Source organism: Corvus hawaiiensis, chromosome 2, assembly GCF_020740725.1.
Source record: "Corvus hawaiiensis isolate bCorHaw1 chromosome 2, bCorHaw1.pri.cur, whole genome shotgun sequence".
NCBI lineage: Eukaryota > Metazoa > Chordata > Aves > Passeriformes > Corvidae > Corvus > Corvus hawaiiensis.
Genome location: NC_063214.1, coordinates 46,721,220 through 46,739,663, shown reverse-complemented (window position 1 = coordinate 46,739,663; position 18,444 = coordinate 46,721,220). Strand labels below are relative to the sequence as shown.

Genomic DNA, 18,444 nt, shown 5'->3' with positions numbered 1-18,444 from the left:
TTGCTCCAAAACTGCAGAATTTTCTCTACTGGTATTTCTTCCTTTGTTCTCAAATTGTTGAAGTCTTAGAAAAAATTGCAAGTTTTCTTGTAAGAGATCTGTACAGCAACAGGGCAATGTTTCAGATAGAATACAAGGATTCCTAAGGAACCAAGATTATGCAGTAGATGTTTATATTAAACCCATCCAATAACTAAATACTGCATAGCATTTACAGCTTGAATAAATATTTTTGTTTTAATAAAAATTGTGTGTCTTGGTTAATGTTTTTAAGTCCACTAAGCAGCTTTGCAGATACTGAAGAGACAAGTCCTGTTGGTCAGTTGTTTTTGACGACAGAGTCCAGTATCAAACACTAAGTTCTTATAGCAGTTGTCAGAGGGGCTGGGACAGGCAAGCATAAAAATTGTCTTAAGCATAAAATGCTTAATAGTGATGGTGACATTTAAAAATAATTTGCTGTTTGAGACCTAATGTAGCTCTTGCCTGGAACAGCCATTACCCACCCTAATCTTTCAGCTCAGGCACTCTGGTACTGCTGAAGATGTGAATTATCTGTTCACTTTCGTAGGAAAAAAAGTATCTTCAGTACCAAGCTGCTCTCATACAGCAACGATTTTTAGGAGAAAACAGCACTTTCCAGTAGTAGCACTCCGTGAGTTACCAAGAGAATTCCTTTTCAAGGGCCTTTGAGAAATATGTCAGTGACAGAGGGAGCCATAGTTAACATTCTTTATTGTCAGGTTTCAAGCCAAAATTACAATTTGACTTTGTTTATTTGTACTGTATAAAAACTTGCACTGATGAAGCAGTAAAAGCCCAGGTGTCTGGATCAGTAATCATTGATGCTTTAGGAAATTTTAGAATAGCAGTTACAGAATTCATCCACCGATTGATAAATAAGATGTAACAGCTACCACTCATCATTTTGATCGGAGACCATTTAAGGCTATGTTTCTGATGCTACTTGGGCTACAGCTTCTGTATCAGTATTGCAGAAGCACCTCCTCCTCCATTGCAGATTCCTGCAAGACCATATTGTCCTTGTTTCAAAGCATTGGCCATGTGAACAACAATTCTTGCTCCAGACATTCTAAATATAAGAAAAAGAAAAGAACATAGCTTAGGTTAAAGGAAATTCTCCCACAAACCAAAACCAATCTCCTACAACCAAATTGATAATAATGATTAAACTCAAACATACTCTTACTTGCTTAAAACTTGTTTACCTAAGCAGACAATGCCTCTGTGCAGAGCAAACCCAGAGCTGATTTTGCTTACCCTATTGGATGTCCAAGGGAGACGGCGCCTCCGTTAATATTTACTTTTTGTGGATCAATGCCCAGCATTTTAATATTGGCCAGCACCACAACGCTGAATGCTTCATTGATTTCCCACATTGCAATATCTTCTTTTTTCAGGCCTGTCTCACTTAGAATCTAGAAATAATAAAAAATAATTACTACCATGAAAAAATTAGGAAACTAATTATAGAAACCATTGGTCTATTTTGACGTCAGTGACTCAGGCTGCCCGTACTCTGATTCACGATTTCACATTTAGGAACCTCTTTGTCAGATGGGAAAAAGCAAAACTGAGGGACTGAAGCACTAACTTGAGTTTTCATCAAAGAAGGAATGGAGAGTAGCCCATGCCAAGGATACATTTCCCTCACACACTAAGATTGCTGCTACAGTAAGTCCATTTAACTGACACAGTACTGCCTCACACCATACACTTCAGTTCCTTTTAGAATGCGTCTATCCTTCTACAACCATATTTATTTTGCCTTTCAGCCATACAAGCTGCAAAGCTTCAAAGTTGTAAACACACTCAAAGTTGCTAAAAGCAGTATAGAACAATATCCTCTTTCAAAAGAGGTGTGAAAAATTTGTTATTCTGAAGATCTGCATACTTGATCCTCTGAAAAAGATCTGTTCTTTGTATTTATGACATTTATAATTTCAATCCTAATTCAGGAAGACCCACTGAGGGAGAACCAACATTGGAATGCTAGGGAAGTTTCTGGTATTTTTCCCCCAAACCCCACTCAGTTTTATTCTTACCTTGGGAACAGCATATGCAGGTGCAATTGGAAAGTCAATAGGATCGACAGCAGCATCTGCAAAAGCTGAAAAAAAAGAAAAAAAAAATCACAAAAGGTGTTCAAAGACCTTGTGTTTTTACTATACATGATTTTCTCTCATGCAAGCAGCAAACACCGCCAAGATAGAAAAATTTGGAATACCATGGTCCATGAAATAGCTGCATCTAAAATGTAGTGCCCTAAGTATGCCACAGTAACATTTTCAGATTTTTGTTATTATGTATAGAAAATTCATGGTCAAAAGTCTGCTGGTATAACACTTGAAATGTCAAGGACTGTACTGAGAAGATGCAGCCATAATGTCAGGTAAGCAGCTTGAGAGCACACTATGGGAGTATTTTCCAGGACTTTCCGAGAGATAAGAAGGATCATACCCACTATCCGTGCCAATGGTTTGACTTTCAATCTCTTGGCTGCCTCTGTAGTCATCAGCACCAAAGCAGCTGCTCCATCATTCAGGGTACTGGCATTAGCAGCTGTAACTGTTCCTAGAAAAGGTAAACCTTTCTTTAGACAGAAGTGAAAGTGTTATGCAAAGCAGCTCATGTATTTCCTCTTAAGGATTGTTTTTCCCTGAGTTCATTGAACATGAAGTCTCAATCATATGGTGATACCTATTGCACTGAGTTAACTAAAAATGGGTTGGGTTTTGGTATCTGATGAAAGAACTGCAGCCACAGGTACTTGTATCCTTATCCCAGTACCAGGTCATGCCTTCTATGGCAGCTGCACTGCAGGCATTTTCACAGAATTCCAGCTCGGAAACGGTTGTGAATGAGGGGCAACTTTGAGTTAGCCAGGAAGGTTTATCAATTACAGATTCAGGAAGCAATGGCAACTCTATAAAGCCATTCCGGCTCCCATGGCAACAGGAGCTTACACTTGGCAGAGACCACACCAACAGTGAAACTCAAACCAATCTGTGTCAGTCTTTTTAAGGTAAACATCCCAGACAGAGGTGTTCACTGGTTTAAGGTTCTTGGACCATCTTTTAATCCAAGCCAGTTCATGCTGTTGTGCAGCATGTTTCTTTATCTCAGCAGACATTTAAAAATAAAGGGACTATTGCTGGGCATTCAAGTTCTTGTGAACAGCACTCTTCACCCTGACAAAGCATCCTTGCACTTGGCAGAAAATGAAGTTCTTTTAAAGACATTTACCATTTTCTTTTTGGAAAACAGCTTTCAGCTTTGGAACTTTACTGAAATCAACACGTTTGTATTCTTCATCTTCTTTCACTTCTGTATCTGGCTTTCCTGAAATTCAGATCTGGTTTAGTATTTTGTAGAACAGTTGACTAGATACTGCCTTACACAAATAACTTATTTCAATAAAAATGTGCAAATTCATGTAAAATGTACGTCAAGAAATGTGCTTACGAAAATGGAGAAACAAAACTATTCCTTAATCAAATTTATTCACAGCAAATCCATTTATCCTTCCCAGTGGCTGAACAAAAGGGACAAAGAGCATACCTTTAATGTAAATTAAAACATAGATGTCCTTAAGCCATAACTAAATTCAATAGCTAATCTTTCACTTAGACAAAAAAGAAAGAAGATATGGTGTGCAACATTAAAGAAAAATTGAAAAACAAAAACCAGATGACAGGTCACTGACTGCTGCTCACCAGAAAGTCTGCCTAACAGAAAATTCTTAGGTGATCAAAATTAATGTTCCTGAGATTTGCACGTTTAAACAACACAGTTTGCACTGAACACAGACAATGTTACAGCTTTCAATGAGAAACACAATTCCTCTCATCACACCAGTCCACAATACCTTTTTTTGAAATAGTGACAGGCACTATTTCGTTTTTCAGTACTCCTGAGTCCCAGGCTGTTTTGCTCTTGGTGTAAGAGCCTATGGCATAAGTGTCTTGTTCCTCTCGGGAAATAGTGAACTTCTTTGCAGTATTCTCAGCACAGTTGCCCTGGGAGAAAATCAGGCCTGTTAGGTTCAGTATTGCTGAAGATGCAAAGCACAACTACAACTGAAAAAAAACTCAACCAGCAGATTTCCAGAATTGAATATGACTAATATTTGGTGTCCATTTCTGATTTACACAGTCATGAACAAATAGAAACTTTTGGGTTTGAAATATCATCTTCAGATTCAGCAAATGTTTTCTGGATCCAGATTATCGAAGCCATAAAGGAACTTTCCCTTAAGGCTTTTTTTTTTCTTCAGTTAAACTGCATGCAAAAGTAAGTTTAAAGTGCTTAGGGCTGACATCTTCAGAGACTGAAGATCATTATTCAGCCACAGAACCATATGTTCATTTTCCTAGTGTTTTCAGTCCATTATTACCTTGCCTATTCCAAAGATGACAAACACAGGTCAACACAGAGCTTACTTAGCCCTCAGAATCTCTGAAAACTGTAGAAATAAAAAGTATGTATCCCTTTTTTCTAATAACTGGAATGAAATAAGTAGAATGAAACAACCAAATACTTTTATATATAGGCAAATTATGATTGTAATTATACATTCACAACTCATTATCAACGCTGTTTAAATATCTAGTGACAAAATTTAAAAAAAAAAAAAAAAAATTTAGCCAACTGGAAAGATCTGCCCTTGAAGAGGTTTTGTTCCACCTCCCATTTCATCAGAATACTCAATGAATCACACAAAACCCTTTAGTACTGTGTCCCTCCAGTTTTTCAAACAAGCAAGTTCACTTCTATGTAATTAATGAATTTAAAGTCATCAAACCTCAAAGCACCAGCAACTTAGGCTATTGCCAAAACACAGACAAGAGTAAGCCCCTAAAGCCATCCGATGGACTTCCTCGTTATGTTCTCACACAGACTGCTAAGGCTTTCTGAACAACCTACAGCAGCTATAAGAAAGAAAAAAGGTTCCAAAATAGTGTCCCAATCTATTAAAACTTGGTGTATGATAACCAGCTCCGAGAGCTTTTCCTCACATAAGGGAACTATCAAAGCCACCATTTAGATTCCTATAAAATACTCACATTCAAAATCCATTTCAGCTGAAACATGAGAATAAATTTCAACATTCCCACAGAGCTTAAGCACTACAGTGCAAAAAGAATAAATCACACCAAGTGAGGTCTGTATCAAATCTATGGATGACAGTAAATATTCTTCATGACACATTTTCCTGTACCGCAGCAAGAACACTAACTGATTGATCAGTAATGCCCTACAGTTGTGAATTACCCCTGGCAAAGGTCAGAAATACTCATAGGCTGAAAGTAGCTGTTCTCTTTTCAAAGTTTTCTTCCCTGGTGATTGTTCTTGACTATCTCTGCATCAGTTGTTTTCCAAACCCATCCTAGGTTTGCCCTTGTTTGTCCAATTTAAGTCACCCTGTGGATGAGTAAGCACACCAGCTGACTCAAACCTTCCCACAGGAGATACGTACACTGCGGGGGGGAGAAAAGACATGAGCCTGCTGGATCCTACAGAGCAGGTACCCTCAAAGACTCCAAGCACTTTGATTGCTCCCTCCCTCAGATGGAGCAACAGCAATCCATCAGTAGCAGAATTAATTTTTCTCTTAATCCTTGCTTTAGGCTATCCAGACTGCAGAGACAGGTAAATATTAACACACAAATTGCTGCGCTATTTTGGTCTTCTGCCCAGCTCTTCCATTACAGCTACTGCAGGAAACCTGGAAATGGAAGACTTTTTTCCTCCTCATTTCCAGGCTTGCTAGATGAAGCAGTTTCATAACAACTATAAGCAAGCTCTTCAGATCTGCATCAGGTCTATCTATGGCTGATACATTAGCACTGTGCAGGAATCTTTACCATATGGATATGGTTATAAGCATCTGTCAGCCCATCTTTCACTATCAGGTCTTCCAGCTTTACTCCTCCGTAAGGTGTTGCCCCTCTGCTCATCGTGTAGGGAACATTAGACATGCTCTCCATTCCACCAGCAACCATGACATCCTGCCCAAAGGAAACAAGATAAAATCAATGATCATGCAGTGTGTTCTCCATGACCTCTTGGAGGAACAAATATTAGCAAAAGCTTAAGCATGGGTGTTTCATATTCCTGAAGAATCTTAAAGAAAGAGTCAAAAAAACCCTTTAAGCAGTTAAAAAGCAAACAGCAGGAACAAGTGAAGATAGTTAATCCACCCTGGCAGAACAACTGACTTCTGTCTGGTGTGCAGCTTCAGAAAGCTGCCAGACCCATGTTGATCTCTTACACTTTTATGTCAAAAGCTTCCAAGATCGAATTAGAAATTTTACTTTTATAGGTTTTTTCTCCTGTAAGTTTCTCATTTTTCTTCTTTATTCCAAGCTCCTTATCCCTTTGAAACAAACAACAGCCAGAATTAATGGTACATGAAGAGACAGAGATTTACAAGTACCCGCAGTCTTACATAATACTATTTCATCTTACTATGTAAAAACAGATGTCCTTCTATATGGCTTTATCATCTGAAAAGGCCACAAAAAAAGACAATTATTAATTAATGATTACTTAAATCATTATGGGCATTTGTAAGCTACTGTACTGTTTCAAGCTGAAACAAAGCAAACAGAAAACCTGCAAAGCTACAGGGACTGTAAGTATTCCCACTGTTCATCAGGCCGTGGCCCCAAAATCCATAGGATTCCAGGATGTGAAGAACAGACATAGTTGTGTTTAATGGCATATTTGAAATACAGAAAAATGTAAGAAAAATACACACAGCATGAGTCCTTGAGAGTTCAACAGTGCTGTCCATATAAAATTACAAACATTTTACACAAAACAGCAGTAAGAAGATCAAAGCTTTTTTGGCTTCTTTAAATTAAGACTTGGAGAAATAGTGACTTGGTTCAGAACAGATTATAAACTAGATCCAGAAACATGACATGAAGTAATAAAGAAGAGAAAGAAGGCTGGAGACAAAACTATTGAAAAGACAGATAAATTGGAAAGGCAGTGGAGATACAGAAGCAGCAGCAGATCAGAGGAACAAGAGTCCCTGGCATTTCACTTCCATAAAGTGAAAGACCTGGAGAGAGAGCCAATGCAACTGTTTAGCTAATGGTCTACACTGACTCAAGCCACAGGGAACCATCACTGACTGTCATACCACGGATACCTCACAGTCCACAGCCAGGAAAAACCAACCAATACCAACCCCCCCATAACTTACAGCTCGAAGAGACTAATAACTGGCTGAGTCTCTGCTTTTGCTGAGACTGGCAGCACAGCTTGTGGGATTAATTCAGCTGAAAACTCCAGTTCTATTCAGAGCTCATGGCCTGTCAAACCAACCAAAGGCACAACCACACTCATGAACTCATTGGATATAAATGACTAAATCCAAATGTAGCTGTTTACAAAGACATGCTGGGCCTGGTTCAAAGTCTGATGACAGGATTTCCACCAACTTCAGCAGGCCCCAGACAAAGTGCTGTTCTCTGCAGGGCAAGGCCAAAGCAATAAAGCAGTTGCTTAACTCCAGTTACACTGTGATTTCCACAGAAGGGACACCAAAACTTAAATATTTTACTTTTGTTCTAAACACACACACAGAAGAATTCCTCACTTAGGAGCCACTTACTTTTTAAGCCAAAAGATATATATAATTGAACTGATGATATTTTCACTTCAGAGACCCAAAGATGCTGCCAAAATGCTTTGGGTATGGAAAATGAAAAAACTAAAATGTCTTTCTTCACATTCACACTTCTCCCACATTCTTTGCTGCACAGCCTTTAATGGCTTACTGAAAATGATGTATTCTCCTCTCCTCCCATCAAGTGATAGAATCTTTCCCATTATACAGAAAACCTTGGAAGAAAGTTGACAGAGATGAACAATTCTCCTTCATCAAGCTCTTTAATGAAAAAGCTTTTACAGCAACAATAAATTCGGCCTCTTCTAAAGCGATAAAAAAGCCTTAAAAATCTTTTGTGTACTTGAAAACAGCATCACTTGGATATGTGTATTTAATTCATTTAAATGTTAAAAGTGTCTGAAAGTCACATCACCCAAAACTACAATATATTACAGACTTTATGTAAGTCTATAAAAATTTCTTCAGCTTTTCAAAACTGAAAGCTTGAAAATTCCCTTAATTATATTTTGGGGGCTAGACTGGCAGGTGGGGTGGGAGTAGAGCAGTAGAGATGATGTAAATACCCCCCAAAAGAACCCACCTTGTTTGTCAGCTCTGAAAAAACATATCTGACAATATTCCAACTATAATATTTTTTTCTGCTTTAAACCAAAACATACTTAAATGACTATAAAATTAGGGTTGCATAAACAAAACAAACCCTTGCTAATTAGCTTTATTATCCCAAGCCAAAACACAATCCCAAATCAAAGAGCACAGTCATTGGTAGGACAAGATCTACAACATTAACTGTGTAGTTTTTCCAAAAACCAGCACAAACTCCACATACCTGACTCCCACACATCAGGCTTTGTGCTGCCATCATGATTGATTTCATTCCTGAAGCACAGACTTTATTGACAGTTGTAGTAGGAGTGGCAATTGGCAGACCTGAGGCAAAGAAGTTGTTTGTACAGCTGTGTTATTGAAAGGGTAGACTTCAGTATTTTCTTGGTGTTTCAGCAACATTTCATATGGCACCAATTTTTATCTAAGCCCAGGATGTTCAACTTGCACTATTTAGCCTCCCAGGGCAATTTATCTACCCTTATCCATAGCTACCATCCTTCTTGGAGACCCCTGTTGTTTCTCCCCTTCCAACAACACACTTGTGATAAGAGGGAAAGCAAGCAAAGAATCAGGAAATGGAAGATCAAGGAAGGGACTCCGGAACAACTCCAGTTCCCAAAATCCTGATCCCTGCCTCTAACCAGCATCCAAGGCTGAAAAAGCATCAATAAGCTGCAGAATTTAGCAACTGGTAACAAGACCGATCCCAGGCAAGGTTGGACAGGGCTCTGAGCAACCTGGTCAAGTGGAAGATGTCCCCGCCCATGGCATGGGGTTGGAACTAGATCTTTAAGGTCACTTCCAACACAAGCCACTCTATAATTCTGTGAAAGAGAAGAGCCATACTCAACACTTTGCCTAACATGGAAGCAGTTCCTTCTACTTCAAAAATGTGCAGGAACAGAGCCAAGAAAGTATACAGTTCCTCCCTGACCCATAGGCTTTTCTAGGAACATGCTACAGTATGGAATCCCATCCCCACAGAGGGAAGAAGAAAATAATTCCTGCACCCCAATAACATTCATGTTACAGCTAACACTACACAGAGGATCCTTCCAGTGTCAGCTCCAGACTCCACAGGAAGATGAGTGTAAAGACACACTCATGTGCTGAAGGAAACTCACTGACTCCTTATGTAGTAACACTTAAGAATAATGATATACTGAAGAAAAAAAGCCCACTTTGTGAAAGATTCAGAGCAGCATCCACCATTAATGTAACACACTGTGGAATTACCAGCCTGGTCTCCAGTACTGCCTTCTCCTGGTTCTGCAAACACAGTAGGCAGTAATGTCCCACTTGCAGGAGTGCAACACAACACCCTTCACCCACCACAGGGGAAAAAAGAATCCACAGACTGTCCTGACAAAAGGCTGCCCACCACTCTGCTTTAACTCACAGCCCAGTAGACTCCAGCTACATAAAGACAGAAAACCTTCAAACCCAGTGTCAAGAGAAGGAATACCTGCACCCAAGACTGCTTGTCTTGCTGGAGCTTGTCCTTGTCCAGCTTGAAGGACATTGCCCATATAGGCCTCTTTCACTTCTTCCGCAGGGATTCCTATAAAACAAAATTCTTTTGATTCAGGAGCCATTTTACAAAGGTTCCCATTGAAGTTTTCTATCAAGTACTAATGAAATTTGCCACATCCAACCCATGTTTTAACAGCACCCAGGCCCCTGTTGGGTGCCTCCCAGATCTCTACCCCCATATTCACGGAGTATGGTAAAGTGGTAACCTGACACAAGAGAATTCCCTGTCACCCTGCAGAGCAAGCTACAGTTATTTCACTGAAATCGACATTTCCAAGTCTCACTGATCACCCAAGAAGCCCAATTTTCACGGACAGTTAAATGAACAAAACTTTTTATGTGCTACAATTATGTCTAAAGACAGTTTTGTTTGTTTAGCAAGGGCAAGCCAAGGCCACAGCAAGTTGCCACCAGAGAGAAAAGGCCTGCTCTCCTACTGCATCTCTTGCAACAGCCCTGGTGTCCAAGTTCTTGTAGTATTAACCCTCCTCTCCCCTAAAAAGACTTTTTTGTTAGATTGAATCCATCAAAAGGCTCACACGGCTGTCCTTCAAGTACATATGCCCACATAAAGAAAGGGCAGGTAAAGGCCACTGGTCTTAGCAACAAGTAGCCTTTGCATCAGCTTACTCATGTCATAAAAGCTCACCCTGAAAAAACAATTAGCATGCTCAATCAGATTTGGACTAGCAAAGATATCCCTAGGCAATATTCTGCTCCTAGAAGCAGCACTTAATTCAGATTGAACCAAAGCCTGATAGTCAACTTTACTTAAACAGCATTTGTGGATACACTTAAAAATGCCACAGGAGCAAAAGAACCCAGGACATTGCAGGGTTTTTCATTACCAAGCAATAGAAAAGACACAGACTAATGCTGTTCTGAGCCACTTGAGGGGTTTTTTGTCACAGGAAAGAAAAATGTGTATACATACCTGCTCTGTCAATTGCTCCTTTAATTGCAATGGAACCAAGTTTAGTGGCTGGCAGGGATGAAAGAGATCCTTGGAAAGATCCAATTGGTGTCCTTACGGCACTTGCTATCACCACCTCCTAAGTGCAGAAGAATGGAACAAAAGTCACAATCTCTCTCACAACTGCACACACATACCAGTATTTTTTAAATGTATCCACTGTTATTCTTTCATTGATGTCACAGCTTCTCTTTTACCCTGCAAGCGGCTCCAGAGCACTAAAATCTTTATTAATGCATGCAGCACAAAGAGGAAACATAAGGAGGTCTGTGTGCAGCTGCAGGACTACAACCTTAGGATCATGAGCTGTGGTGAGATGGCTCACATGGCTGGAGTGCTGCCATGCAGTGATAAGGGCTCTTCAGGAAGGACAGGTCATTAAGAAAATAAAAGGGAGAAGAGGCTTGCCCTTCATGTGACAGAACAGGTGGAGTACATTGAGCTCAGCCTTGGAATCTATGATGCTTGCAAGAATCTTGAACATCCTGGAGCAAAGGGGGATTGAAGAAAGTTGCTTGATGTTCAAGGATTGCCCCCTCCAAGCTCCAGAGCAGTCCAATCCAACAAGCAGTACATCAGGTAAAAATGCCAGGATGGACACCAAAACTCATACACTGCTACAGCAGATGGAAATGGGGACAGAGAATCTGGCACACAGTCTGAGCATGCAGGGATGAGGTTATGAAAGCCAAGAGCTGAATCTGGCAACAGGAAGGGCTTCCATGAGCACCTAAGAAGCAAGGAAAATGTGGGCCTGCTGCTGAATAGGGCAGGGGACATGGTGACAAAGAACAATGCTGAACTACTGAATGCCTTCTTTGCCTCAGTCTTCAGTACTAAGACCAGCCTCCAGAGACTGGGGGGAGGGTGGAGCAAGGAACATGCACCCTTGGTGGAAGAGGAACAGGTCAGGGCAAACTGGACACACATAAATTCATGGGCCTTGATCAGATGCCTCCATGAGTCCTGTGGGAGCTGGCAGGTGACTTTTTAAGGTCACTCTCAGTAATGCTGGAATGGTCACAGCAACTGTGAGAGGTGACCAAGAACTGGAGAAAAGCCAAGCATCACTCCTGTCCTCAAGAAGGGTAAGAAAGAGGACCCAGGGAACTACGGGTCAGTCAGCCTCACCTTAATCCCTGGAAAGGTGATGAAACAACTAATCCTGAAAACCATTTACATGAACAAGAAAATCATCAGGAGTCATCAGAATGGATTCACCAAGGGGAAGCCATGCTCAGACCAAGTGCCAGCCTTCCACAGTGAAGTGACTGGTTTGGTAGATGAGGAGAGAACAGACATTGCCTACCTAGACTACAGTGAGGCTTTCACCACTGTCTCCCATAAAATCCTCACACAGAAGCTAATAAGCAGACAGTAAGGTGGATAGAAAATGGCTGAATGGCCAGGCTGGGGGTGGTGATAGTGGTACAGAGTCTGGTTGGAGGCCAGTTACTGGTGATGTACCCCAGGGATCAATACTGGGTCCAGTCCTGTGTAACATCTTCATTAATGAACTGGATGGTGGTGCAGTGCACCCTCAGCAGGTTTGCTGGTGACAACGAACTGGGAGGAGTGGCTGATACACCAGAGGGTCATGCTGCCACACAGAGAACTTCAGCAGCTGCACTTCACCATGAATATTAATACTGGAAGGAAGGGTGCAAAGAAGACAGAGCCAAACTCTTTTCAGTGGTGCCCAGTGACAGGACCAGTGGGCACAAATTGACACAAAGGAGTTCCCACTGAACATCAGGAAACACTTCTCCACTGGGAGTGTGACTGAACTCAGGCACAGGTTACCCAGAGTGGTTGTGAAGTCTCCATCCCTGGATATATTCAGAAGCCCAGGTCCCAGCAGAACGTGTCAGCAGTACTTTAAGACATGGTATGACATTCAGCCCTATGCTAGTAGCCCCTCAAAACAAGTTTACTCTTATTTTGCCTCTTAGCTTTAGTGTTACAGCCACATGCACACCTGATAACCCTGTGAGAGTAGTATGAGAACCTGGCACCAAAAGATGCACATGTCAGATCCCTGGCTGCCCCTGACAGCCTCCAGCTGTGTTGGTTCCAGTACAAGCTAAGCACAAAACTTTACAGGGTCTGCTCAGGAGGTTTCTTTTTATTTAGACAGACAGGCAAAGAAAGAAAACACTAGGAAAAAAATAAACAAAGACAAATGATACTTGCTTAAAACTAGGAAGGGCTGTCTGTTACTGTAACCCCTTCATCATGATTGACTTCAGTGATAGTAACATACTTGTCCTCATCTTTTATGCTGTAACAGAAAGTTGCAGGATAACACAAATAATTTCAAATGGATCAGTTCATAAGAGCTGTCTTTTCCCATTCTGGGTGAATAGTTACATGAAGCTCACGTCAGCTGACACACTTCTAACTTTGTCCCACACTATCAAACAATTTGCAAATCAAAATAAAAATGGCAATCTGACTTTTATTTCAGATTTTGCAATAAAGTGTGGCTTAGGCACAAGTGACATTGTCTTTAAGGCAGTTTTTTTGTGAGGGTTTTCTTAAAAATGTCAGTGATTAACAAACAAATCTAAAACAGCAATTTATTAGGCAGATAGTGCTTCGTACTTACATTTAAAGTACGCTGCGATGCATAGCCACGGCCTGTATACTTCAGAGCCTGAAAATAAGAAAGTCCTCAGAATTTCATATCAAGAAAGCAAATGCCATTATGTTTCAGTAATGTACCCATTTTCATAGAAGTCGTTATTTCAAAAATTAGTATCTAAGAAACACTGAAAAAAATATGAAAAAATCATAACATGCCTTTTAAAAGAAGTGTAGTCTAGTACAGTCCCACCATAACATCTGTGATAAAATGCTTTCTGAAAAATAAACAAATACTCCTTCAAAAACAACACCCAATTCATTTTGTCCAAGTCTGTTATGTACACCTATAACACATGTCTAAGGCAGGAGTGAGTGGTGCTATCTTGAAAAAGTTTACTAGTCCCCTCTCTGCTTCCCTGGACTTTGGTTCATTCATTCCTACCATTAACTCCACTGCTTGTTAAACAGTGGCAGTTTGCATCTACAGCTTCCATTCCTTTGGTGTTTCACGAACAAAAATGAGGATAACTAATTCAGAATGTCACACCAAAGTAGAATAATAAAACAAAACCAAGAAAAAGGGATTATCTGAGCAGTCTAATTCACCAGCCAGTAGCTTCATCTAATTAAGCAGTGCAAAGATACAAAATTACATCTGTATGTATGGTTTCATATGTTAACAGAATGATCTTTCCATTAGTGATTTAAACTACTTTCTTTGGCCATTTCAGCACACTGGAAACTTCTGGCCATTACTGAATCACAGCTAAATAAATGCTAATTAAAAGCAACTGCTTAAGGACATCACAAGAACACCATAATTTTTATAAATTAGAGAATGCCTTCTGGTTTTGTATCTGCAACAAGAAAATTTAGTCTGTTTCTCCTCTTAATTTGACAACCTTCAACTAAAAAAAGATTGATATTTTTACTGTTTTGAATTAGTTGTTTGATTTTTGTTTTGTTTAGGTGTTTGGGGATTTTTGTCTGTTTTTCTCCCCAGTTTAAGTTATAATAGCTTGCAGGAAGTTTTAAATTTAACTTCTCCCTGAAAAAGAATGATGTCCCTTACAGGGCTTCAATAGCAGTGCTTTCAAGGGTTAGCGTCACAAAAACAAAGCCAAACAAAAAAACCTGCCTAGCAAAATAAATACCTACACTACCAAAAAATACTGTTACAGCAAAAGACCTGAAATTTAAATTGGACAAACCAGACAATTATCTACCAAGTGCAAACTGGCGCCTGCTAGGAGTGTTCATGCTCTGTCGTCGGTTACAGACTTGGAAAAAAAAAAAAAAAAAAAAGGCAAAGCAAACCCCCACTTCTACATCTGGTAAACCGCAACCTCCAGCTTTGCATATGGCAATTCGGATGCGAGGCACCTGCCCTCCTTTTCTTCCCAGCACAGCTCTCTACCGCCTGTCGGACGCCGGCGCCGCAGGCAAGGCAGGCACAGCCAGCACCTCCACCCAGCAGCGCTGCCAGGCACACAGGCTTCGTGGGCAGCAGCATCCCACCGCCCAGCTGAGAAACAACACCTACAGGTGCAATTTTATACCTCTGCACTGCTTAATTAGAGGAATCCAATCCGATTCCTGGCCCTGCCCCGGCTGGGAAATCCCCATGGCTGCAGCGGGTACCGGAGAGGGCTCGCCAGCCGCGGCACTCCCGGCGCCGGACAGTGGGAAAAGCCGCGCTCAGGATCGCGGATAAAGGTCCCGCCGGGCTTAGTGCAGGGCCCGGGGCTGCGGGGGCAGGAGAGGCCGCCCTTCACTCCGCAGCTGCTTCACCCTTCACCCCCTCCCCGGCCCGGGACCCGCTCCCTCCCCTCGGCTGCCTCCCAGGCCCGGGATTCCCGCAAGACCGAGGGGAGGGGGCGCAGCCGGCCCGCCGCAGGGGCGGTGTGACCTTGGCCGAACTTTTCCAGACCCGGCGGCGGGGTCGGGGCTGCGCAGGGAAGGAGAAGGGAAGGCCGGGGCCAGGGTCGCCTCACCCGCAGCAGCCCCGCGGCCGGACGCCGCCCGCACAGCATCGCCCCCGCTGCCGCCGCCATGTTCCCGCCAGCGCCCCCGTCACCTTCACCGCCGACCCCGCCCCCTCCCGCTGCCATTGGCCCTGCGGCGCGGGCGGTGCCACAGCCGCCGCTGCCATTGGCTGACGCGGAAGGCGGGTGGCGGCGTCAGCGGGGCCGGGCGGGGGGGGGGGGCGCGGTGCTTGAGGGGCCGCTGCTGCCGCGGGACCTCCCCACCCCAGGAACCCGGTTAGGCTGGATATTAGGAGCAATTTCTTCATCGAAGGGGTGATTAGACATTGGAATGAGCTGCCCAGGGAGGCGGTGGAGTCACCGTCCCTGGAGGTGTTTAAAGAAAGAGTGAGCGTGGCACTCAGTGCCATGGTCTGGTTGACATGGTGGTGTTCGGCCACAGGTTGGAGTCGATGATTCCGGAGGTCTTTTCCAGCCTAACTGATTCCGTGGTTCCGCAGCGCCAGGCGAGTTCCTCTCGCCGGCGGTGCTGCCGCTCGGGGGCCAGGCGGGGCGAGGGCAGGGGCTGCGGAGGACGGCCCCGGACGCGGGATGCCTGGGATGCCGCGCGGAGAAGCAAAATCGCTGCTAGCGAACCGGAGGGAGACAGCGCGGGCGCTCCTTGTGGGAAAAGAACCGGCCCCCGGGGGTGTGTCCTCTCCGCCACCGAGGCTGCGCTCCGCCCCTCCTCGGCCGCCACAGGCTGCGGGTTAAGCTGACCTGAACCACGGACGTTTAATCTCCACGTGGAGCCTGTATCGGAAACATCCTGTGCACGACAAGGTCGGTGGGGATGAAACTGCCAAGTATTTCTGAGCTGGGAGGCTTTGTGTCTGGCGTGCCCTTGTGCTGTAGCTGCGTGCTGTTTTCAGAAGAGCCAACAACTTAATTCCCCTTAAACTCCTTCCTGCCTGGCCATGGCATAAACCCCTAACATCGTTACCTAGAACTCAAACCTGGCCAAGAAGGGTCGCGGCAGCTGCCTTCACAGAACGACTGATGCCAGCTCAACCCCAGCTCAGTCTCAGGATGCCCATCCCAGTTCCACAGATTTTCCTGCACTTTGCTTTCCCCCCCTCAAACTCTCTTGTCTCTGAACCTGGATTTCTAGACGAAGGCCAACACTAAAACTCTACAGCTGTTTGCCAGCCTGACAGTGCCTGTCTTCACCCTGTCTCTCCAACACACACAGAGCTAGGCCAGGAAAAGCCTGGTTCTTTCCCGGTCTCAAGCTTTAGTTCTCAAAGGAACAGGTTTAAAACACAAAGTGACGTTCTCTAAATTGTGTTGTTGCACATAATCTAGAACAAGCAATTCTGTATTTGTTTCTGATCAGTCACTTCTCCTCAACCACTTTTTTAATCCCTGAAGGAGTTACTGTTACAGTAACCCACAACGGAATGAAGGTTTCCCCAGAGTTGATGTCTACCAGTCACATCAAGCAGCACGTACTTGCACCTTTCCTTCCTCTTGTACCACAAACTAGAATGCCAAGAACCAGGTTTTGGATATAGCACCTAGAAAGCAAGAGTATTTCAACAACTTGTTAACATCCATTTGCTACCTTGACTTCTTTTTATCTTCACATTATAAAACTAACGTTTGTCAAAACTACTTCAGTTAATCTTCTGTTCTACATCTCATTCATTTTCCTGTGAGAGAGGATTTCACTTTGTCTTCGCTCTCAAATGTAAAATACTTCTTGCTTTCCATATATATCGAAAGATTCTCCAGACATGCAGCAAGAGGCTGATTGGGACAGGCACTGGTGAGGAAAGCATTTGTACTCCTTTGCTCCCTTGACTCTTGGTAGCTGATGTTTTAAGGTGCTCTAGTCTAGACCTTTGATTTAAAGCCAGAGTTGTCAATAACAAACCAGAGATAACATAGGAACTGACAAATACTGTCTCAGGAAGAACTGAAGGTTTTACTCTGAAAATATGTATGTACCATATAGGAAAAACATCCAGGTTGGATGAGGCTATTTTTCAGAAATGAGTAATGCCAAAAACATGCAGAACAAAAACCCAGAAAGCTCTTATTTAACTTTGCCTTTACTCCTGCAGTATAAAGCTCTTTTTTAGGGATATAGCCTGCTAATGCACTGTCACTAACATCCATCTCAGGCAGAAAGGCACTTGGACTCCCACACATATTGATTAATCGTCCCTTTATCAGACCTCACAGACAAGGAAAAAGAGAACTGTAAGGATAATCTTACATCCCTTCAGATGCTGGCAACCCACAGCTGTGCAGCATCAAACACAGCCCTTGGTGCAGATCTTGCCCATGAAGAGGTTCCCCAAAGTTTTTTGTCTTTAGAGCTCTTCTGAGTAGAAAACAATTCTGGTCGCTATTCCTATTGCCAAACAAAAGCTTCTTCACATGAAAACCTGCTGCTTTGAGATAAAGACAACATGAGGTGGTGTAATTACCAATGCCAGGAGGAAGCTCCTACAGGCTCCTTTGTCACAATTAGCTGGCCAAGTGTTTTCTGTGGCCAGGGAATAGGTGCAGCACAGGATAGGCCAGAAGGCCAAGCACAGGTGCTGTAACATAACTTGTGTCCTCTTGGGCTAACTGGTTCATGGGTCTTTAACTCCTTCACGGCCTTTTGGTTCAACAGGACACTGCTGAAATATGACTGTTGTAGTAGCAGAGAGTATCACATCCCTGGCCTAAAGAGTAAGCAAGGTGATGGGGTAATTCACCAGTTTTCAGCAAGGTAAGTATTAACTCTATGGGAATGTTGAAGATACAGCACAGCACTATAACAAATTTATTTAATTGCTTTGCAACTTATCTCCAACAAGATGACTGATATTCTTGAAATTCAAGTTTAAAAGTTAGCCTGGAGCTGTGTAAGAACTGCAGTGCATGGAGAAACTAAGAGAAGAAAAGAAAGAGTCCCTCCCCAGAGCTAGGAAATATATTTCAGGATACAAATCCTCTAATGCAATATAAACAAACAAACAAACCAACCAACAAACCACCAACCAGAAAAAAATACCTTTAATACGTCAAACAAAAACCCATCACAGCAGTTATCTCTT

The 18,444-nt window shown here is 42.6% G+C and overlaps 1 protein-coding gene across 1 annotated transcript; it reads right to left on the bottom strand.

The window, feature by feature from the left end:
• Positions 1–718: 718 nt before the first annotated feature.
• Positions 719–15,445, bottom strand: ACAT1 (acetyl-CoA acetyltransferase 1). The gene is made up of 12 exons (XM_048294742.1): positions 15,362–15,445; positions 13,390–13,437; positions 10,743–10,860; positions 9,741–9,836; positions 8,496–8,596; positions 5,889–6,032; positions 3,890–4,040; positions 3,268–3,363; positions 2,482–2,595; positions 2,067–2,131; positions 1,282–1,439; positions 719–1,093 (listed from the first exon to the last, which is right to left on the bottom strand). The coding sequence occupies exons 1-12, from the start codon at positions 15,419–15,421 to the stop codon at positions 973–975; spliced, it is 1,272 nt and encodes a 423-aa protein (XP_048150699.1). The 5' UTR covers positions 15,422–15,445; the 3' UTR covers positions 719–972.
• Positions 15,446–18,444: the final 2,999 nt, after the last annotated feature.